The sequence below is a fragment of the Motacilla alba genome, chromosome 2, assembly GCF_015832195.1.
Source record: "Motacilla alba alba isolate MOTALB_02 chromosome 2, Motacilla_alba_V1.0_pri, whole genome shotgun sequence".
NCBI lineage: Eukaryota > Metazoa > Chordata > Aves > Passeriformes > Motacillidae > Motacilla > Motacilla alba.
In genome coordinates, this window is record NC_052017.1 from 143,695,185 (window position 1) to 143,719,229 (window position 24,045).

General features: G+C 40.4%; 1 protein-coding gene across 7 annotated transcripts in view; it reads left to right on the plus strand.

Moving 5' to 3' along the window:
• Positions 1 to 4,259: 4,259 nt before the first annotated feature.
• PHF20L1 (PHD finger protein 20 like 1) overlaps positions 4,260 to 24,045 on the plus strand; it is a 59,708-nt gene continuing 39,922 nt past the window's right edge. For 3 of the 7 annotated variants that reach the window (XM_038125152.1, XM_038125108.1, XM_038125146.1), the window contains exons 1-8: positions 4,260 to 4,388; positions 5,394 to 5,499; positions 12,590 to 12,761; positions 12,908 to 12,992; positions 13,763 to 13,851; positions 16,337 to 16,399; positions 20,014 to 20,221; positions 20,867 to 20,998. In XM_038125152.1, coding sequence (XP_037981080.1) covers positions 5,417 to 5,499; positions 12,590 to 12,761; positions 12,908 to 12,992; positions 13,763 to 13,851; positions 16,337 to 16,399; positions 20,014 to 20,221; positions 20,867 to 20,998 — 832 coding nt within the window. In that variant the 5' untranslated portion in view covers positions 4,260 to 4,388; positions 5,394 to 5,416. The remainder of the gene's footprint in view (positions 4,389 to 5,393; positions 5,500 to 12,589; positions 12,762 to 12,907; positions 12,993 to 13,762; positions 13,852 to 16,336; positions 16,400 to 20,013; positions 20,222 to 20,866; positions 20,999 to 24,045) is intronic. The other 4 variants (XM_038125125.1, XM_038125161.1, XM_038125114.1 and 1 more) reach the window with 3 other exon arrangements.

The following is a 24,045-nucleotide window of genomic DNA, read 5'->3' on the forward strand; positions in this document are numbered from 1 at the left end:
GATAATAGTGCAAGGAAATGCTGCCCTGTGCTGCTAGACCACAAGTGGACTCCTGCTGTTCTGAAGGCAGGGTGGTAGGAGTCACACATAGCACCCTGCATCAGGTGTCCCTTCCTCCACGTCTTTAATTTGGTTCCCACCTGCCATTTGTCCCTGTGCTCCTCTGAGCTTGAGGAAATGGGCCTTTGATGGGCTGATTGATCCTGGGAGCTGCCAGGGCTGGGGATTATATGGGCTTGTCCTCCTGTGCTCTTCTGTGTTCGCAGATGTGTTTTTAGTCCACATTAATCAACACAAGGGGCTTGCTGTGCCTCTGCCACCTCCTGCCAGCTCTGCCTCCATCTCAACAGCCTCAGCAGCAAAGTGATGCTCAAGGTGCCACACACTGCTCTGAGCCCATCCCACACCATGGCATAATTCAGCCTTCAGCAGTGAAGAGCACGATTCAGTGAGTCCCATGTACGCAGCCCCGTCCTCACAGCCTTTTATCTTCCCCCATTCCCTCTTCTTGCACAGAAGCACCTCCACTTTTCTACCCTCATGCTGCACATTCTTAGCTGCTCAAAGAGAGCTCATTCCTTACACAACCTTCACTATCTTGTGGCAAACCCTCTAAACCAAAGATTGCATCAAAACTACACCAAGAGTAGTAAGAGTTAGAGAATTCAAATGAATGCAATGGCAACTTTTTTACTAAAAAAAGAAAAAACTCCTTTCCTTTCCTTTCCTTTCCTTTCCTTTCCTTTCCTTTCCTTTCCTTTCCTTTCCTTTCCTTTCCTTTCCTTTCCTTTCCTTTCCTTTCCTTTCCTTTCCTTTCCTTTCCTTTCCTTTCCTTATTTTGTTTCCTTTGTTTTTCTTCAAGCCTCCTTCTTCCTTCAGTCTCTTCTGTTTGCTACCACCTTCCAGAAAATGGTAACAAGGGAAAATCTAGGGAGGGAAAGAAATATCATAGCAAATACTCTAAAATATCCTACTGAACAGTATGTCTATAAAGACTCCTCAAGTGGGAGGCAGCCTCCTGGGGACTAAATGAAGCAGATGGATTGACCTTGAACAGCAGCCATACGCCCACACAGCCACTCGCTCACTCCCCCAGCAGTGGCATAGGGAAGAGAATGGGAAGAACAAAAGTGAGAATCATAGAATCATTAAGGTTGGAAAAGAACTCTAAGATAATTGAGTCCAATCATTAACCCAGCACCATTCTGTTCACCACTAACCCATGCCCCCCACTGCCACATCCATGTTTGGTTTTGAACACTTTGAGGAATGGTGGTGATTTCACCACTTCCCTGTGCAGCCTGTTCCAATGCCTGACCACTCTTTCTGTAAAGAATTTTTTCCTAATACCCAATCTAAACATCCCCTAGCACACCTTGAGGCCTTTTCCAAGTCTATCACTTGTTGCCTGGGGGAAAAGACCAACCCCATCTGGCTACAGCGTCCTTTCAGGGAGTTGCAGAGAGTGATAAGGACCTCCCTGAGCCTCCTTTTCTCCAGGCTGAACACCCCCAGCTCCCTCAGCTGCTCCTCATCAGACTTGCGCTCCAGACCCTTCTCCAGCTCCGCTGCCACTCTCTGGACACATTCCAGCAGCTCGATGCCTTTCTTGCAGTGAGGGGCCCAAAACTGGGCATAAGATTCAAGATACAGCCTCACCAGTGCTGAGTACAGAGGGACAATCTCATTCCCTAGTCCTGCTGGCCACACTATTTCTGATACAAAGCAGGATGCCATTGTTCTCCTTGGCACAATGCTGGCTCGTTCAGTTGTTGTCAACCAGCACCTCTAGAAATGTCTGATCTCGCCAGATCTGGATGAGAACAGTTTAATAAACGAAGGAAAGCAAAAACCCCTAAACTAAACAACCCAACCCCCCCCCCCCAAAAAAAAAAAAAAGCCCAAGCAAAGGCAAGGACTCAGCACTTCCCACCAGCAGACCTATACCTCTCCATCTCCCAGCAATGGTCACCCTGGAAGAAAATGTCCCGGGAGTCTTCTCCTTCTTCTGCCCCAGGTTTTCTTGCTGAGGTCAATGTTTTATGGCATGGAATATCCCTTTGGCCAGTTTAGGTCAACTGTCCCCCCCAGTCTCTTGCCCACCCCTTGCCTGCTTGCTGGGGAAGATGAGTGTGAAAAAAAAAAGTGAGCCCTGACACTGTGGAAGTGTTATTCAGCAACAGCCACCACACTGGTGTGATATCAGCATCACCATCAATCATGATCCCCCTCCTTGTCCAGTGATATATGCACAGATGTCATTCCCCTAGTCTGTGGGACATCCCCCAAACATCCATACAAGTGCAATCAATTAATTTGGTCCCTGACTTGTGCTCCAAGTAGCTTTCCACGTCAGATGGTTTTGCATAACACAACAGGAAACATTGTAAACAGAGCATATTGCCTTTCATTTTCTGCTATTTATTATACTTTCAGGCTTGAGCCACCTTCTGAGATGATGCTCTGAAATCTCTGCCTCCTGGCTCAATGGTGACCTCTTTCAGCATTCAAAGGCACTGGAAGTTCCTCATCTGAGCCCACTGTGGTCAATCCCACCCCCTGATTCCATGTAGCTTCAGTTGCATTATGTGTAGAGGTACCTCTTCCTATGAACATCTGTTCTACCTCAGACCCTTGATTGCCTCAGCTCCAGAATCCCAGAGGTCAATCAAGTGTTTTCAGCCAGAGGTTCCAGGTGAGCACAGAGCATGTTTCTCACAGCTGGTACTCTCTGGACAGGTCCAAGGGCTGCCATACAAACTGTCTTGTCTGTCCTGCTGCTGTTTAGTGGTGACCTTGTCTGGACACCAGGTGCCCACCAAAGCCACACTTTCACTGCCCTTCCCAAATGGACAGGGGAGAGTAAATATAACAAAAGGCTTCTAGGGCAAGAGGAGAGGTCAGTCCTAAGGATCACTCCTGACATCACTCACCAGTTACCATACAAGGCAAAACTGTCACTGATAGCCTGAGCACTGGCCACTGGTGGATCTGTGTTAGAGCCACCCTTTGTCTGGTGGACACAGGAGAAGCTTCTGGCAGCTTCTCACAGAAGCCCTCCACTACCAAAGACTTGCCACACAAACTCAATACACTCAAAAAAGTTCTTAAAGGTCACTTAATGGAAAGGACTCACAAGCTGACTGTGATCCAGAATGTGCAGTTTCCAGAAATACACTATGCTGTTTTATTAATTGGTGGAAACCTGACATTTATTTTACAGATCACATCCACGGGGATGTGATGAGGCTGATCTTGCCATTACAAGCTTGGGAACATCTGTCCTGGAGAAGAAGAGAAGGAAAGACTCCATGAGATTGTTCCCTGAGCACTGCGATGGCAGCAATGCAGGGGCCAAATGCCAGACTCGGCTCATGGTCACTGCCATTATCACAGGCCTCTCAGGCAGAGCAGAACACAGTGATAAGCAGCACAGCAGTCACCACAACACTGGGTGTCACAGGCACAGCAGTGGGCTGTTCACCAGCTGCCAAGCACCCACCCAGCTCTCAGCACCATGGAGGGAGGCTGGGATGAATAAAAACAAGAAAATCTGTGGGTCAGGAGAAGCTGGTTTCATGGGTAAAAAACAAGAGGCAAAAACAGGCCACTGTGAGGCTGCGGCTTGGCTGGAGCTGTCCTGTGGCCACCAGCCATAGGCTGTGGCACCTCCAGGTCTATCTCAGTGACTGCCCTGAGCATTTTTCTCCCTGTCACAGAATAAAAGATCCCAGAGCCACAGAACTGGTCAGGGTGGAAGGGACAGCAGTGGGTCATGTGGTCCAACCTCCTTGCTTAAGCAGGGCCATCCTAGAACTCATTGCACAGCACTGTGGAGACTCCACACCCTGTTTAGGCAGTGTTTCAGTGTAAGGTCACTGCGCACAAAAGTTCTTCCTACTCAGCTGAAACTCCTTGTGCATTCTGCCCGCTCCCTTTTGTACTCGGCACCACCGAGCAGAGCCTGATCCATCCTCTTGACCTCTCCCTTCAGACACTCCCGGACGAGGTCCCCTCTCAGCCGCCTCTTCTGGGGCTGAGCAGCCTCAACTCCCTCAGCCTTTGCCAACACGAGAAATGCTCCAGTGCCTTAACTAAACATCTTCCTTTCCCTCGGCTGTACAACTCCCCCCGCTCCGCGCTGTTCCTGTGGCAGGCGGTGCGGCCAGGCCGTGTGGCGCTGCCCGGCGCTCTCCCAGCCCGGGGCCGCCGCTCTTTGTCTCGCTCGCCCCCCGCCCCTGCGCGGTCACGTGCGGGGGGCGGGGCGGGGCGGGGCGCGTCGCGCGGCGGTGACGCGCGCGGGGCGCGGGCAGGATGGGGCGGTGAGGGGCGGCCGTGCCGGACAGCCCGCGGCAGCCGCGCCGGGCCCCGAGCGAGCCGAGCGGGCGGTAAGGGCCGGCGGCGCGGGGGCAGCGGGGGGGAACGCGGAGGGAGCGCGGGCGGAGGGGCTCCGGCGCCCCCCGCACGCCGACCGGGCCTGGCGGGGCGGCGCCCGCGGCTCTGCTCGCGCCGGGCCCCGCCCGCGGCCGGGGGTCCGGCGGGGCCTCCCCGGCTGTGCCGAGCGCTGCGGGCCCGCCGGGCCGCGGCCCCTCCGCTCCGCGCTGCGCCCCGTGCGGGCCCGCGCTGCCGGCGCTCGCAGGGGAGCCCCGCTGGAGAACGGGGGCCCGGTGTCGCTCCCACCGCGGTGCGGGGCTGGGAGGCTCCCGCCCCGCATCCCGGCACTCCCGCTCGGCAAGGGGGCTTGGGGCGATACGGGGAGCACCGCAGAAAGTCGTGGTGATAGCGACAGTAGTTGCACAGAGAGGTTTTTGGGTTTTTTGGTTTTTTCTTTTTGATAGTGGCTGAGCTGCAAAATAAAATTAGAAGCCAGTTGTGGCTGAAACTCAGTGCTATGAATGCGACTATGAGTGCATAGAAATCCTGAAGATGGGGTTTTGTTTATTTTTTGTTTGTGCTAATTTAATCTTACTTGTCCTTCAGACCATGTTTATCTGTTCTTGATAAGGTAAGTTTTTTATTGGTTTGCCTTTTCTTCACCCGAAGAGAGCACACATGTTAACTACAGGTATATTAAAATTTTGCTTAAAAATGATGTGAAGGAATTACAGTCTAGTAGAGTTCCAGAGATGAACACTGTTTTTTTTCTTATTATTTTTTTACTTAAGGCTGATGGCAGATATTTTTGAAGGGAAAGAAATATGAATAAAAGTATGTATGGAGGTTTTTTTAATGCAAATTTTTGGGCCCTGACTGTGTTTCTGTAAGCTAGGCAGTTAATACAAAGTTGGGATCAAACTTTTGCATCGTTTCACTCTCTGGAATATATTTGCTGTCAATGGCACATTTTAAACAACATAATGTGTTTTAATGCAACTTTTTTCCTTCCTTCAAAGGTGGTGAAAAAGACAATATCAAGATGAGTAAAAAGCCTCCAAATCGTCCTGGAATCACATTTGAGATTGGTGCTCGTTTGGAGGCACTGGACTATTTGCAAAAATGGTACGGAAGACACTGTGTAGTACTTGCTGAGAGCATAATTTTTTTGTGTCATTTGTGTGCTTTGATGACTGATTATAAAAATCAGTGCACCTATCAGTTGACAATTTCCACACGTGAACTCTATGAATTTCTACCTAAGTCTGTTAAAAGTGTTGGCTTTTAGGAAAATATTCTCACTTCAGAAATCGAGCTAAACTTTTCTGTGAGTTTGTGTTTATTTGCTCCTGGTGGCTTGTGCAGCTGTAGCAAGCAAGGAGCCTTCCTGGAGCAGTGTGGAATTCAGTGTCATGGCCGAGGTGATCGGTGTGTCAATGAGGCAGACTTCATGATCAAAGACTTCTTTTGTCTTCATTTGAAGGCATGCAAGAGGAGTTGTTTTGTATTCAGCTGTCACACTTGACAGGTTCACAAAACTGATCCTAAAAAAAAACAAAAAAACAAACCCACATCCTGAATTGGAGTTCATGGGATAGGCAGATACAGTTGTGTTTTTATTAAACAGCTGGAGGAATTAAGTGCTTAAAACTATGACTGTGCAAACACCCAGGCGTTTTGTGAATTCAGACTATAAAACGGAAATTGTGGGCACAAGGACTATGCTGCACAGCATGTGTATTGTGAAAGGAGCTGTTCTGATGAAAAAAAAATTGTTAGTAAAAATTTTATTAAAGCAAGTGGGCTAATTTGTTGATGTGTGCTGGCCATGCTAGTTGAGTTTGAAAAATCCCTGGTTTTGTTAAAGTAGGTGGCAGAAGTAGTTGATGCTTCTACTTAGAAGTTTTTTCTTAGCTGCTCTCTGATTTATTAGGGCTAGGAAATGTAGAGGTACGTAGCTGCTTTTCTGTTGCATTCCTGGAGAGCTCAGCATCTTCCTGTAAATATCTGATCTTGTTTACTCCAATGATGTGAGAGAGAAGTCTGTGTATTATTGACATGTCTGCTCCAGTGTTTATGTGCTCTGTATAAAAAGTTGGGTCAAACTTTTTATTTATAGAGCTTTGATTTGAATTATAGGAAGAGTGTTTGTCTTAATAAATGGACTCTAAAGGACTTGGTTTACAGAACTATTCTTCTTCTTACCTGTTGCTGTAGACTGGGTTTTCAGCTTACTGATTCTGTAACTGAATGGCAGAATAAGGAAAAGGTCCAAAATGAGCAGTAAAACTTTTTATAGCATCTTCTGTGACTAGAGATAATTGGTTATGTAATCAGGTAACAAAAATTAATATGTGAAAATAGCTTAATAGTATCAAAGGATATCACTGAATATCCAGTGCATAGTTTGTGTCAGACCTGCCCAGCCTTTTCACAGGGAAGGGTTGCATGTCAGTGCTGGAGTTCTTGTCTAGGTTTGGATTGTCAGGCATGGCCATGTCACAAGCTCTGCAGCTGAGTTGCTGGGTGTTTTCAGCAAGAATAGAATTTTTCCTGAACTTTCCAATATTTGATTTATTATCTCTACTTCTGGTAGACCCAGGCCAAGTTTAAATACATGTAAACTTTCATGGTGCCAAATACAGAAGAAAGTTAATATCAAAATTTAGCAGTTACAGCAACAATGAAAACAGGACTGTATTCAAGTGAACTAGTAATACAAAATGAACTAATAATACAAACCCAAATATCTTGTGACAGAAAATCTACTGTTGTGTTATTTTTAGGGTGTCAAGAGTTGTAATGATAGTCTATGGGATTTTTTTTTAGTTGGCTTTCTGTTCCATAAGGGGGTGGTGAATGTTTTTAAAATTCTCTCTATATATAATCTGTATGCATTCTGCTCATTTGCATGCAGAAATACATACTTCAAAGGAAATAAACTTGCTGAACTTACATGAAATCTCTTTATTATTTTTTAACAAAAGCCAAATTGAAGAGCATTGGTATTGCTTAGCTCAGTCTTTCTGCAAGTGACAAATTAAGAACACTTGCTGAAAAATAGCCTTTAAAAAGATTTTAATTTTTTTCCATTTTTTTCTGAAAGCTTGCTGTCATTTAATGATCATGACTAGTTAAAATGTTAATCAAGAAAGGCTTCTAGAGGATGTAAGAAAAAATACACTAAAGTATGTTTTTGTTTTCTAAGGTACTTTTACAGGTCTTTAATTTTCAACTGTGTAGTAGTGGCTGACATTGAACTCCTGGCATCTGGTGTTTCATTTATGTTCTGTAAACTTTTGAGACTTTATCAGTGTACCTTGACTACTTACTGCTTTAAAGCCCTGGAGTTTTAAATGAAGTTTTTGCAGGCAGTGTTTGGATCACTGGTGTCATTTGTCCTGTACCATGACAGAGCAGAAGAAAGCCTGGACAAACTGGTCAGCAAGGACAAGACAGGCTGTCAATGAGCATGTTTAGTTTTGCTTTATTGCTCCTTTATCAAGTACAGCAGTTATGCTGTTGCAGGGGATCATCTTGCATAAAGAACTTGTACCACTTGTTCCATTTAAATTCACTGAAGCAAGCTATGAACTGCGTCTCTAATCAAAACTGATTGTCTGCCAGCAGATAATAAATGAGATGGGATTAAAAATTGCAAAATAGAAAATTAATAAGCATGTGAAATGGTCAGGGGCTGGAGGAGTGTATGACCTATAGAGAGAGAGTGAGGAAATGACTTCTTTAGCTTGGAGAAGGCTTCAGAAATCCCACTATCAGCCTCCCAGTACCTACAGGGCTGTCATCAACCAGCCTTAGCCCAAACCCTGCAGGTAGTTAGAGGACAAGACAACAGGCACAAACTGAAGTGGAATATTCAGACTAGGTTCAAGGAGAATCTTTTTCCTGTTGGGACAGTCAAGCAGTGGATCAGGGTGCCTGAAGAGTTTGTGAAGTCTCCATCATGGGAGTTTTTCAAGACTGGGATGGATAAAACACTGGAAAGTCAGGCCTGTTGCCATAGCTGACCCTGCTTTGAGTGGGAGGTTGGACTAGAGGCTTTCTGAGGTTGCTTTCAGTTTGAGTTCCCCTGTGATCTCATACAAAAATTGATACATGTGCATACACCCTCTTCTGCCTCTCTCTGCTGACAGAGCAAGTGAAAAAGCAGTAGAGCTGTACTTGCCTGCAAGTGCATGTCTGTGTGTAAGACAGTTCTTGAGCTGTCAGCTCCCACAAGTAGGACACTGTCCCTGCAAAGCTGATGTATTTAAAGATACATCTCTTCCTTTTTTAATATTTTTGTGTGGGTTTTTTGTTGTCCTGTAAGCAGCAGATACTGATTTGAAAAAAACCCTGTTGTTTTTCTGAGACCATAGTCTTTATTGATTTGCTTGATCTAAACTCTTAAATTAGGTAATGAAGATAGATAGCCCTGGTTTCTGGAATGGAAACAGCCCTCTAAAATAGGCTAGTTGTTGGAACAACAGTACTACCTCTTGGCATATTTGATTATCTGGATGGATTTCCACATCCCCACCCCCCAGTGTGGAGCAAGTCTTTTCCCTGAAAGACTTTGAGAAATCTTACTTGGTGCAGTCCTTGCTTTGGATTTCAGTTGACTGGGTTACCTGGCAAGTGTTTGAAAGGGAAGTCTCTTTATATTTAATACAATATATGTATAATGAATGTGGGGACCTAGAAATAGATGTTTTCAGATTTTGCAGACTCTAGAACTCTATTTGTGAGAAGTCAGTATGGAGGGTATTTGGTTTTATATCCTCTATGAGGTAGAAGGAAGCACTTTTTAAACCAGTATTGCAAAGGCAAGAAGTAGGAGTGTGTTTGTAGACTTTGTAGGTATGAACTTGGGCAAATTTACTAATGTTTTTGTATTTTTTTTTTGCAGTTTGAAATGCCTATTGTCCCATTTCACAAGGCAATTTACTGCTTTTTGGTTACTTTTGCAGAGTTAAAAGGATGATGTAAAAAAAGTGCTGTCTCTGTGGTTGTTAATGTGTTTTGAGTTCATTGGAAAAAATATTCAGGGTTTTTTTTTTTGGTTTTTTTTTTTTTTTACACTGTCAAGAAGTGAAGTGGGAAGTATAAATGTTAGAACACTGTTGTTGCCTGACCAGGGCTTCATAGTATAAGTTTCTAAGCCATATCAAATTCTGAGGCTTTCCAAAAATATTGCATAATTCTAATAGGTTGGAACTGCCAAGATTGGAACCTGAGAATGGAGGGCGTGCAATGTGTAAACTGGGCAGGTAAATTCAGCTTACAGCAGTTCTCTTGTTCCCTCTTGGAAAAGCAAAAGCAAACCCCCCTGAAATTTGGATGAAACTTCATTTGTGATTACTACATGCCCTTTCCAATACCTTTTCGAAAAAGCACACCCAAAATTTGCAGAATATTGTTTCTTCCCATAAAAGAAACTCCTTAATTATTGATTTTGAGTCTTTTTTTTTTTTTCCTTTTTTAAAAAACAATTTAATTTTTTTTTTAAGTCAGTTTCATTGTGATGACTTAATGTAGCTTACTTGCTGCTGGAATTAACCTGACTGGAAAGTTGCTTTGGGCTTAGATATTATTATTCTTTGGCACTGTAAAGAATGACATTTCTGTCTGCCTTTGCAGTATTTCTTCAAATGCCTACTTGTAACTTTGTGATGGAAGGAACTTCCACATAAATGTTTTGAAGTGCAAGACATGTAATCATCTTCATATTAATCTTTTTAATTCATGGAATTGATTCTTTTCAGTCAAAGTACAAAATCACCAGAAAGTTCTTTTTGTGCAGGGGATAATTTACAAGAGTAAGTTCTGCAATAAATACATTTTGGTCTTTTCCACTGTGGGATCAGTATTGTGAAATATTACAGTTTGTCCATATTTGTGGCACAATGTGTGGCTAAGTTTAGTGGATATTGAGGATAATAGCTTGTTGCTAAATACAGAGTTGTGTTTGGGTTACCTAATAACCAATTGCATATGGCTTGGGCAGTTCCATCTCTAAGGACATATCATAGACTTTTAGAAAGACATTGATAGCAGAAATTGTATTTAGCAAAAAGAAATTAACCTATAAATACCTTGAGCTTCATGTCTCATCTAAAGTGATTTCTAATGAGAATTAGCATTTTGCACATCTTCTTTTATTAACTGACGCTAACTTTTTGTATTTTGATTTTGTATATATATTAATGTCTTGATTCTTGGCTCGCTGAATCGTCTTTGTAATTATCTTCATTTTAAAATGAAGAAAATATTTGTCTCTGAACTCTGCTCTGCATTTTACTTTGCCCTCTTACGTGGTTTGCTCTTTCCATGTCAGTGCTGTATTTTCCCAGTTTATCCCTCCTGTTGTCTTCTCACAGAGTTCTGGGAATGGTGTCTTGACTGCTGCTGACCAGAGGAAGCTGCCGGCCACAGCAAGGGAATTGCTGTAGGGATGCACCACAGTGGGAGCAGAGTGTTTGCATTGGAGATGTGTAGGAAAAGGAGAATTCTCTTTCAGCTGGTTGGCCCTGAATTTTGTGAAACAACCATAGTTCTGCATCACTGGTGGCTGGCATGCAGTAAACCTAAAATTTCGAACTGTACTGGGAAAGGGCATCACTGTTCTTGGCTTCCATTTCTGATTGCTGCAGAATGAACTTTCTCTCCTGTTCCTTTTCTGGTGTTTTTCCTTCTTTCCCCCTGTTAAATATCTTCTGTGTTCTCCTTCTGCTTGGAACTCCTTTAGGTTACATTGTTTCTCACACTCTTGCTGTTGTAACAGTAACTTGACTATTTCCTCTGCTTTGCTCCTCTTCCTGCTTATTCTGATACTTTAGTGTCAAGATCTAAGACTGAAACTGGAACACTCCAGAAGATGAAAAAACCTAGAAATTTTATGATAAAGTTTTTATAATAAAATTTCTAAGTGTAGCAGCATATTGACTTAAAAAGAAAGTATAATCAGAGGCCAGGCTTAGGAAAACCATCTCATGGCTGACTTATTTTCTTGAAGCCTTGTTCAGAGTTAAACCAGAATGTTGCTGCTGGGATACAGGTTTGACCCAAGAGTTTCACATTCTGTTTTAATACCGTAGATCATCACCTCCACCTTTCTTGTTAGATTGTTGTTTTCAGTCTACTTTAGAGGAGGAAAAGAGGCTGATCTTGTTTCTTTGAAAGACTTGAAAAAGTGACTTGAAAAAGATTTTATTGGGGGAGTGGCAAATGAGAGGCTTCAGTTTTACACTAAGACTTTGTGGGTTTTTTTGGAAGTTCAGCGAGAAAAAGATAAGGTCTTAAAGAATGGATATAAAAATATTTAGTGTTTCTAAAATATATGGATGAGAGAAATGCAACAAGAGCTTGGACTGTCTCTGAATTCTGATATGAGGGTGAAATGTGGCTGCAGTAGTAACCTAGAAAATCAGAGAGATTTTCTTAAACAGTAGCTCCTGAGATATTTAAATCTTGAGAAGCTGTATACATCACTGCAGTTGAAGGAGTAGGACAGGAGAAAAGAAGGAGCAAATTGAGATTGACATCTTTTGTTTTAATGTACAGGTCCAGTTTGTAAGGAATAAGGAAAGCCTGTACCTCCTGGTAACTTATATTTTAGCCGGAACATAGTGTTAAAAACTCCTTTAAGAGCACAATCAGTATTTTGGAGAGATTATATTCAAAATTGATGATGTTGACAGGTTCCCTATATATGTCAGTTGTCTTTCTAGCTAAAGAATTTGCAGTCGGATTGGAAATTGGTCACTCAAGCCCTGCTCTTTTACTATTGGTTCACAGTAGTACTTGTTTGAAAAACAGGTTGTGGTAGTTAAAGGCAGCTGTCCTTTTCCTGTGGTCTTTCTTTTCCATACACATTGTTAACTTTAGAGCAGCCCTAATATAAATGCTGGTAAAAAAAACAGTGATGTAATTTACTTTGGTTTTTTTAGCAGATTCTATGCACTTTTGAATCTGTTTCAATACTTCTCTGAAGGGCAGAAGGAGCTGAATTCTGCCTGATTCCAATTTTCAATGTTGTTTATAGATTCTTGAACTAAATGCTATCCAATCATTTCAGTTACTTAGCCTTTTTCAGACTTAGAGAGTTATCAGTACAAAGTGTCAATACAGCTTTCTGGAAAGTCATGTAGGCACTATTGTATCTAAACCAAGACAGAAACATTTGAGACTTAGCAGTTCGTGTTTAACACTCCAGGTATCCATCTCGAATTGAGAAGATAGATTATGAAGAGGGGAAGATGTTGGTGCATTTTGAACGCTGGAGCCATCGCTACGATGAGTGGATTTACTGGGACAGCAACAGGTTGCGACCTTTGGAGCGACCGGCTTTGAGGAAAGAGGGGCTGAAGGATGATGAAGAATTTGTTGTAAGTGGTACATCTCTTTTGTCTTAGACTTCTGTAAACTGCTCTACTTGTTTTTCTACATTAAATCTCTCTAGCACATAATACTTAATTTTTAGGAAAAAAATCTAAATTATTTAAATATTAATTACTAAATTTGTTTAAAATAGGATTTTAAACCTGGAGAAGAAGTCCTAGCTCGTTGGACAGACTGTCGATATTACCCTGCAAAGATTGAAGCAATTAATAAAGAGGGTATGTATTGCAATGCTCCATTGGTAAAGGGTGCTTGAAAATGCTGTGCTGTAGATTTAGTCTGCTTAAAAAAGTGATATGGCTATGAAGTTTTCCTCTCTGCCCCAATATTAAGTGAAAATGTTTTTATATATCAAATTTAGTAAAATGTTTGTCTTTAATCTGTATCAATTTTGAAAACTGAAATTTCTCCTAGAAGACAAAATGCTTTTTAAAAATGTTTTTACTGTTTCAGTGATCAGAAGCTCTTGTGCACAGTCTTAGAGCAATTTTGTACTATTGTTGTTTTGAGTTAATGTTCAATTTAAATTTTCATTATTGTTTTAGTTCTCTTTATTGAAGAAAAACAATGGAAATAGGAAAATAAGGGAACACAGATTAAATACTTCACAATGGTGATATTTCTAATGAACATGAGAAATTGACATTTTTACCGTAGTTTAGAGCAAATGAGGACTTGGATGTAAGTTGAACTGTTTCTCTAGTGTGACATCTTAAATATTGCATAATTATTTCAATGAATTTTGAGCAGAAGTGACTCAATAGCTTAAACATACTTGAAATTGCCCAGCTGGACAAAGAGTAACAGTGTTGAAGCAGGATTTCATTGAGGCGTCATTTATGGTTTATTGTACCTCTCTTGATCCTGTCTAGTGGTAACACCTGGTTACTCTTGTCAGACAAAGTAACATGCAAAACATTAAGCTTTCATAGTAACAAAGTGTGTTTGTTTCTTAACTACTCATAGTGATTCCATCAATCATTTCTAGGAACATTCACAGTGCAATTCTATGATGGTGTTATTCGATGTCTTAAAAGGATGCATATCAAATCTATGCCAGAGGATGCAAAAGGGCAGGTAAGAATACTTTAAGCAACTGCTTTGTTAGGTTTTGTGTAATTTGTGTAGTTGTTTGGGTTTTCATTGTTTTGTTTGTTTGGGTTTTTTTATTTTACATCATAAGACAGTAGAAGTGTCAGTAGCACAACTAGATTGAGATTAGTCTTTATTCTCGGCCCTGCACTGCCTTGCTTCAGCAGTTTATGGATGATGCCTCAGAGTGTGCTGCTCAATTGGCCTCGCCTCATTGAAATGTCTGGCTGCTGGACACTCCATTGCCAACTAATCTCTTCACAAAGCCTTGTCTTACAGAGTTTACAAAACTGGGGGCATCCAATGACTTCTCCCTCTGGTATCTTTTCAGGAAAAAGCTTCAGCTGTGCTGCTGATATTTTTTTTTTTTTTATTTTATTTGTTCCCTACTCTCTGCCCATTAATTTTGTTTGCTACTATGAGAGCTTTTTGCCCACATGCTCCTATAAACATTACTTTGGGATTTTTTCCCCCTGTATCAGAACTTTTGGGCAATCAGACAGATAAGTATTTCTTGTCTCTTGTAATGTCCAGTTGCTGTTAAAGAAGAGATGCTGAATAGAAGCTGAGGGAGACTGTGAAATAGAGGACATGATTTAGTCACTAGGCCTGTCTTTACTTGTGAAAGGGAAACATCATTGAAAACTCTTACATGCTTTCAGCGCAAATGCCATTGCATTTATTTTGCATGCTGTGTTTAATATTTAATGAGAAATTACTCCACTGAAAATATTTGAGACAAAATCCATGACAACTGGTCTTTATTTGCTCTTAGTTTTCTTCAGAATACTCCTAACTTTGCAGACTTCAAATGTTTCATAATTACCATTGTAGCCATCCATATTGTGGCCAGGGCAGATGGATAATTGAATTGGCTTGAAAGCATCTCCACATCCTGGCCTCCAGGGTAAAGGTAGCTGTATGGTAGGGTTGATCCACTATGCAAGGGACACTGGAACTTAGTGCAGACATCACTGCATTATTTAAAAGATGTTTCCTGAAGGAGATTAAACTGAAATCTATAGTCACACTAACCCTGGCTTCTTGCTGCAGTTTTACAGTAACTCTGTTGAACCAGTGTGTAGTATTTCAAGGAATACTGTTAGTATGACAGTAAGTTAGGAAGCTTGAGTGTTCCTTTTTACTTGCAAAAAGCAAAACTCGGGTAATGTGATTGTGACAGAAAAGAAATAAGCCTTTTGTGACAGTGGAAAGAGCTCCCTGATTCTGTCCTGTGCTTTTTCTAGGGAGCAATGTTGTGACTAATCTTGAGTTACTACTCCTTAGGCCACAGACAATTTCTGCTTTAAAAAAAAAGTAGTAAATCCATTACTTCACAACCATTATGTTGTCCAGACTTGTTTGGTGGCAGTCCAGCTCATCTGTTATTTCTAATTTTTCTCAGTAGTTGAGAGTTATGGTGCCACTTATGCAGCTCAGGGGTTGAATATAGGCTGCTTCAATGAAATCTTGAGAAGAAATTGGGGGCAGAAATTTACACTTTCTGAAATGGATTTAGAATTTTTAAGTTGTCTGGATACATGAACACCTCCAACTCTGCTTTCTGTAATGCTGATTGATACAATTTGTAGCATATAATCCTGAAAAATAAGTGAAAGTCTGTAGCTTTCAATGGCAAAGATACAATTTTTCTTGCAACTTCTTTTGCATATAATGCAATGGAGACATGTTTGTTTTTCTAAGTGTTTTTGTGTTATTTCAGAATAAAACCATGAACTAAGATTTGGTTGAAAATCAGTTATCTGAGACTGAGCTTTTTTTAAGCCTCAGACTCCCATGGATGATTTTGTTCTTTTGCATTATGTATTTTGTAAGAAAATATTTACTAAAATTTATGTATAGATTACAAAAATGCCAAGACAGTAAACTGATTTGAAAAATTAGGTAGAGTTGTCAGATGCGACACTTCATGCTTCATCTAAACTTAAAACTTGTATTTTCTGCATATCCAAACTAAAAAATACATTCCCAGAGATGAGTGTAAGCTTAAGATAGTTAAAGTTCTAGTACATCAATAAATTTAACAGATTTTAAGATCTTTGTGGAAGGTGTGTGCTAAGCATTCAGAACTCAAATTACTTGGAGAAAGAGATTAGTTAATACTTTGATTTGAGCTTCGTGTGACTTGAAGAAAAAGACTGTAGGTGCTATAGTACTCAAACTATTTCTGAGTTGCAGCAGATGTGTGTTTTAATAAAATGCAGTAACAAGGGTAGAAAGGCAAAATTTTTACAGAGTGAAAAATATCTCAGTGCAATGAGTCTTGAGGCTCAGCTGTGGTTCAGATAAGCACAAATTATTCAAAATCACACAGATCTGTGACTAATGTAGTACAGAGAGGGGAAAAAGGGATATTGAGACTGCCTTGTGCTGTGAGAGCACATATGAAGTGTTTGGATAACTTACTTTTTCTGTTTCATGTTTTTTGTTTTATCTTCGATGTAATCAGGCGCGCGAGAGGGAGCAGATAGCGCCGGAGCTGAGATTAGTGACGGAAATCGAACCAAAAGAAGTGAGTTTTGAGGAGGGATTTGAAGGAGAGGGAGGGGTCTTGGCACACAGGAAGAGGAAGCTGAGGAAAAAGCGTGGATTTGCGAATGGGCCGCAGGAAAAAAGAAGATGTGACAGGAGACAATGTGAGCCAAGATGTAGGTGGGGCAGACTGTGTAGAATTGAAAGGTGAGGGTAAGGAATCCAGGCTTGATGTGGAATCAGCCAGTCAATGGATTCATGTTTATGTATGTGTATGTATGAACGTGTGGGAGTTGGAAGTTATGTTGTGACAGAAGAGGAAAAAGCAGCTGAATCTTTAGTACTGTGGAGAAGCAAAAAGGTGGTGGCTGTAGGCAGGTGAAGGGAGAGAAATGTATGTGTGAATTCTGCTACTGACACAGGGGTTGGATTTTGGAAATTCTTCTGGCCTTGCCTTCCCACTGTTGCAGGATTATGGTTACACAAGGAATATTTTAAAATACAGGTTTTTTAGCCAATTGATGTGTAAGGCCATTAAGTAATTTCTGCTGGTGTATTTCTTGATCGTGCAATTTCCTGTGTTTTGATTTAGGGAATCTAATTAGCATAATGACAGTTTTCCTCAGTAGTCATAAAGTTATGCTTTGTTTTCTGACTGCTGTGGATCGTTACTATTCTGTCAATTTTCTCAGTTTACTTGAAAGCTGAATTTTAGTAAGAAAGAAAAAGAAGGAAATACACATATTTGGATGTATTTTATTTTATATTTTTTTAAAGTTACATATGTAAATGAGAAGCTCACTGAGGTGAGATGCTGAGGGAAGTGGGAAATCAGGCAGGATGATGCAAAGTAGCTGGTTCAGAGTTACACAACTACTTCCAATAGAGAGACAATATCAGGAAATGAAAAAAAAAGTCGGGAAAACTTCTCTTAGAAGGATTTTGCTTTTACTCTGTTAATTTCAAATGTGTTCATATTTGGGCCCTTGGCTTTATATGATCTGGGAAATTGTCCTACTATTAAAATTTGTAGCTGGTTTCTGTGATATCTGTGATATTTAGTGTCCTGCTATTATGGTTGATAGAATAGATATCATACTATTAGCCTGAGGCAGATTTCAGAATTTATCACGCTTTAGGATCCCACTATTATTCTTCAATTGTTTTGTTAATTTCCTGGTAAAAATTCTGAAAAAGACACAAATGTATCCTTTTGAAGGAGAAATTCCTGTGCTCTACAAAAGAAATATAGTCACCTTGGCATCGTAGATGCTAAATAATTGTCACATGTCAGGAGCTGTGCTGCTGAGCAATCACTCAGCAGTAATTCAAGGTTAAAATGCGGGAATTAACTGTGTCACTTAAGTGCCTGTATGTTTACTCCAGAGCCAAAACCAAAATGGACCCACAGAGTTTCTGAACAATTCAGAGTCACAAAATTGTTTTAAGTTGGAAGGAATCTCTTGTCATAATCTTGTCCTTCCCAACTGCTTCAGGTTCTCTTTGCCGAGTTTAAATTTACATGTTAATCTTGGACAAAAGTATAACTGTCACCATAATGAATGTGTCTCTTCTCTGGTTTCTGAGTGTTCAACCTTTGTTTGCTTCATCGTTATGTGTCCTGCTACTGTAAGTTCTGTGTTGTAAGAACAGTATCCAAACAGTGAAATACAAAGAAAACCATAAAACTTCTTTCCATGTGGCACCAGCTGCACTTAGACCAGGATACTTGGTTGAGCATTGTCTTTTGAAGCTTGGTATCTTCTGAAAGCTTTTGATTCCAGGGTGCTTAGCTTGACTGAAAATCAGGGTGCTCTTTAGAAGCTGTTTTGACGCAGGCTGCACTACTTCCCCTTCCCACTTTTAGCATAAGATCTAATCTCCAGCCATGTTACTGATCCTCTTCATCCCTTAGCCAGGGTACAGTGTAAGACTTCTTCTCTCAGGTCTCCTAATTCCTCACCACCACAAATAGCTCAAGCCTTTTTTTTGTCCTGTTGGATGGGCAAGGCTCTGGATGGACTGGAGCTAGAAGGTGTGCTCATTTTGGCTGCCCAAAAGAGAGGTTTGTGTGCTTTTGACTGACTATGCAGCTGGCAGTTAGACACGCTCATTTGTGCTGGCATGTCACCAGGTGGCCTCAGTAGTTGCCTGTTGTGTGTGCATTGCCAAAGTGCTTCCAAACTTTGCTGCTGGCTAGTGTGAGTGTCTGCATCTTGCACTTACAGTGTGGACATGGAACACTTCGTTGTAGAGGAATCAAAACTGTTGCTGTTTCTAAGTACGTAAGTTGGTGCAAAGAAGAAGCATAACCCATGTAAAAGAGTGATTTAAAAATATTGAACTATGGAAAAGGAAAAGCATAATGCAAGAGGAATTAACTCTGTATTTGTGTTATGATTTCCTCATATGTCAAAGAAGGCAAAGAAACCGTCAACAGAACAGAAACTTGAAAGGCTTATGATATGTAACGAGTGGGGAAACAGTGGCATTGGAACAAGATCTGTAAAATCAAGCTGCTTTAGGTATCTCATATGATGACATAACAACAAGGAGATACTCCAGAATAAAATAGTCTGTATGCAGTTGGGAAAAAAAAAAAGTGCTATTTGTAAAGCACTCATGGGTGACTAGACAAAATCTCTTTTTCCTTTTTTTTGTGTGTGGTAGCACTTGTAATTCAGAGCACTCAGATGCTTCATTCTGACTGGTTGATCATTTCTACTGCCTTCTATATTGCACATAACTTCTCCACGGAGGAATTTTGTACCTCAGTGTTAAAGAAAATTAAAAAATAATACTTTAATCAAAAGGATCAAGTTACAATTTTGGCAGTCAGATTGAACCCTGATATTCAGGAGACATAAGGCTGGAGTCTCATTGCTCTAAACTAGTGGAAAGAGCTTGGCTCAGCCTAGGAAGTTCTCTCCATTGCCTTGTAGGGTGGCTTGACTTGGTCTAAATGCCAAAAAGTAGATTAGAGTGGGATGTATTTTTCACCCCTTGAATGTTTCTGTATGGTACAAATAAGCAATTATGCAAAACGGCACTTAATTACCTTAAATATAAATTGTGAAATTCAGTCATATTATAGAGTACTTTATTGAAGTTAGTGAGTGAAACCTGTAATATGCAATACAAAAAGAGTAAAAGAGTCTGTAGTTGCTCTAGAAACAAAGGTGTGATGAGATAGGAGTTATCCCTAGTTTATCAGTTTAGTTCAGGAGGAATTCCATGCAGCTGGACGCTGCTTTGACGCGGTTCCAGCTTTGCATAATAGGTCAACAACTGTGGAATTGTGTGTTTCAGGGCCAAAAGGGTAAGAAAAATTTCAGTCTTCTTGGACTGGGAGCTCCTAGGTTTCTAAAGTAATGACACAAAAAGTAATTTAGCAGGGAGTGTACAGACAGAATTCTATATACAGTGTTTTTTGGAAGATTTTTTTTCTTTTTATCCATGTGGCATACTGATAATGCTTCAAGTTTATTTGGAAATTTGGGAAGGTCAATTTTACCATTCTTTGAGTAGTAATCATAAAAATAAATTGAATTTCATTTGAACATTTCTAGATAAATTTCACTGGGTTTATGAGTATTTTCTGTTTGAGTCTTAGGCACTTTATAATACTTACTCACCATTTTTTCCTTTTTGGAGGATTGGATAGCTTTGGTCAAAGCTGCTGCTGCTGCAGCAGCCAAGAACAAAGCAGGAAGTAAACCTAGAACCAGTGCAAACAGCAATAAAGATAAAGAGGACAGAAAATGGCTAAAAGTCCCTTCAAAAAAGGAAGAAACCTCAACTTCTACCATCATGCAGGAAGTCCAAAAAAAGGAAGAGGAGCCTACGTCTAGTGACACTTTTGGTAAAAGCACTTTCTATAAACACAAAATTGTTTTTTCTGTAGTGTTGACTCCTGTTGCTAATTTTGCAGTTAAGTAATAACCAATATTTTTAGAGGAAAATGTCACATTTGCTGTTATGATAATCTTCTGATACATAATGATAATCAGTTCAGAAACTATTTTTATCAGATAAATCTAGTTCAGTCAGCATTTACTGCTTCTTCTAAACTTCTGACTAACTTCATCAAGAGCAGAACATAGGTTTTTATTAACTATTTCATTGTACAGTTTGGTTGATATTCCTGTATCTTTTCTTCCCTGTGAGATAATGCCTGAACTTGTTTTAAGAAAAAAATATTCCAATATGCATGATATATCCATATTCAGGGGTGTTTGAAGCTGTATCTGAGTTGATAAGATTTGTTCATTTTAAATCTTTAATGCTAATTTCTCACAACATTAAGTAAAAATCACAAATTTTTAGATAATCTCCATTTATTGTTTCAGTATGTAATTCTACATCTTCAGAATGTATCATTTTCCTTTTTTATAAACATTTAAAATTTCTTTACTATAGTATTCTATTAGCAATTCTGAAATATTTAAGTATTTTGGGTGCTATGGGTTTATGAAATGTGAGTTAATGAGGTTTTTCTTGTGTTTAGAAGTAGGATTTCCTGTAGTGGATGTTCCAAAGATGGCCTTTGTGCAGGCAGAGAGCACGTTATCACACAAGAGGAAAAGTAATCTAGGCAACTCATTTCAGGCAAAGAGAGCTCGCCTAAACAAGATCACTGGTAAAGACTTTTTTTGTTTTTGACTTTGTTCCTTTTCAGTAGTGAAATATTCATGCTTGTAAAGAAGGTGCTGAAGTGGATTGCATAGAAGCACATTCATGAGGCAGATGGTCGCTGCAGTCTGTACTTGTTTAGAATTTTAAAGGGATTCATAAATGGTGAAATCTACCTGGTTCATAAAGTGGTCGCAGACTGTACTTGGTCTTTTTAGTTTTTTAGTTTAGTAGCCATACTGAATTGATGAATGTCTTGAGCATGTTTTACCTCTAGCTGTACAGTTTTCTTCATTATTGGGTGATTTTGAGTTTATACAACTTCTTAAGAATGTCATGAATTGCATACTACTGTAAATTAAAGCTAGGGTTAGCTGTGGAGAAACAGAAAATATTTTTCCCTGAAGTGAAATGATTGGTGAAAAGAATTTCTCATTTAGAAATAAACATCCCTACAAATTGAAGTTATAAAGATCTGATTTTTTTTTCCTAAGCATTCATTCCCTGTCCTTATTGCCCAGAGATATTAATGGAAAACAGGGATATTACTACAGAATACATTCTATACAACAGGAAATGAAATAATTGGTCTTATCTTTAAAAGCTGAAAAAATGCATTTATTCCAGAATTTAATAGAAATTTACTTACCTATGAAAAAATTATTTCAATTTATATTCCTCCAAATAAGAAAGTTGTGTTGCTGGCTTTGATCCTGTCAGTATTTAAGACAAAGTCTTATGTTTGTACCTGTGCTGGGAAAGTATCAGGTGCATTTCAAAAGCTGGGTTGAAAAAAGTTGTGAAGTCCCTCTCTTAACAGAGTAGCCCTTGGACACACTGTAGGACAGAAGTTCATTCCACTCATTATACTAGTCAATAGTATTTCATGTGAACTCTGGTAAACTTTTCTGTGCTACAAATGAGAGGGGCTTTTTTGGTTGGGGTTTTTTTTTTTTGGAAGTAGATAAAAATTCTTACTTGTTTCTGTAAAACAAAAATAACCAAATTTGCTAAACTGTATAGTGAGAGGTTTTTTTCATACTTGGTTTGGCTTATCCAGCCTTTCACTGGTCTGCAGTGGAGGATGTTTAATCAGTTTTCTTATGAGAGTGGTTTTGTCTCAGTCTCTCAATCAGTAAAAATAAAATGCTGCTGGAATGCTTTGGTTTGGAAGGAACCTTAAAGTTCACCTACTTCAAACCTTGCTGCCATGAGCAGGGACACCTTCCACTAGACTTGGTTGCTCAAAGCCCCATCCAACCTGGCCTTGAACACTTCCAGGGATGGGGCATCCACATTTTCCCTGGGCAACCTGTGCCTCACCATCCTCATAGGAATTAATTTCCTCCTTCTACCTAATCTAAACATACATCTTAACATTTATGTTTGAATCTTTTCCCTTTTGTCCTATCACAACATGGCCCTCTAAAATGTCCTTCTCCAGCTCTTTTGTGGACCCTCTTTAGGCACTGGTCTATAAAGTCTCCCTGGAGCCTTCTCTTCTCCAAGCTGTACAGTCCCTATTCCCTTAGCCTTTGCTCGCAGGAGAGGTGGTGCTCCAGCCCTCTGACCATCTCTGGGTCCCTCCCCTGGACTCACTCCAGCAGGTCCATGTCCTTCCTGTGCTGGGACCCATGAGCTGGCCACAGCAGTGCAGGTGGGGTCTCAGAGGGGCAGAATCACCTCCTTCATCCTACTGCCCACAGTGCTTTTGATGCAGCCCCGGAGAGTGTTGGCAGCTCATGTCCAGCTTTTCATCCACTGTCCAGCTTTTCATCCAAGAAAGGATGAAGAGGATCTGTTCTTTTCGTACAAAGCAAGCAATCTTTAGAGAAACCCATCTTCTGCCTCCAGGATTGTCATTCCTGGAAGGCTCCTTCTTTGGTTCCAAGTTTTGTTAATGGATGTCAAATTTATCAGCCCCATTTCTCTTTTCCTTTCCCGTGTTACATACATTTTCAGTTAAGTTCCAATTTAATTGCTGTCATGAGCAGTAGTAGTAGAAGATGTAGAGACTAGAGATCTGTGTTGACAGAGCCCTGTTAATTTCTTTCCAATAGCAGTTAGTAGCAAGAGATACCAAAACCAGCTAAAAAACCATTACCTTTAGAAATTATATTTGCCTGTGCTTGTGGATAGATTCTTATTACCTCAGGAGCATTATGAGAATCATACTAGTGACACAGGTTCATACAGACTGAACTGAAAAATCAAACCATGATTTTTGCAGCCATTGACTGTTATAATTTTAAAAACAGTGTGTCTGTCTCACAAGACAAACTTGGCTAGCAGAGGATGTGTTACCTTTCACTGAAAGTGTATTAATCCTTTAACTGCAAGAAGAAATTTGTCTTGCCTTGTAGATATTTTGTGTATCTGTTCTCAAATTAACGCACTTCTGCAGTTCATACCATAGTAAGTCTTTTATACCAGTACATTTTGAAAATGTGTATGCTAATGATCAAATTTTTTCTTGCCACATGTTTATTTCCTATGTGTTAAATGCTTGCATATACAATATACAATATATTGTCAGTGTACACTTGCATTGCAACATTTTTGTCTCCAGCACAAGCTTTTAGATTTGAAGGAAGGTCGGGAATAACGCTGGTGTACCCATTGGAGTGACTACAAAATAATAAAAGAATTGTAACTATTAGGAAAACATTTACCAGGATTTTATAGCTATATTGGGGAAGTAGTGCAAAACACTATTGCGGGAAGCTGTATGAAGGGAGCTGTTCCCTGGATTTCAGTTCAGCATTCAGCATTTGATGGAGAAGGGTCTTCTTGTCTGCCACAAGGCCCACTGCTGCATCAGGTGTTCTTTGCTCACCATTCAACAAAATAAAGTTGCTTTCTTTGCCCTTTCTTTTGCTACTAGCACTGGAAGCAGTTCTTCCCAAAGGTGTAGAATATCCCCTGCTAAGCACATATTAATGTCATCTTTCAATCAGTTTTTGCTCCTGTTGGAATGTTTGCTTCCATGTCTTCTCCTGCTGTGTTGGTACCTAAAACCAGATAATAGCTGCAGTGAGCTTGTAGAACAAAGCA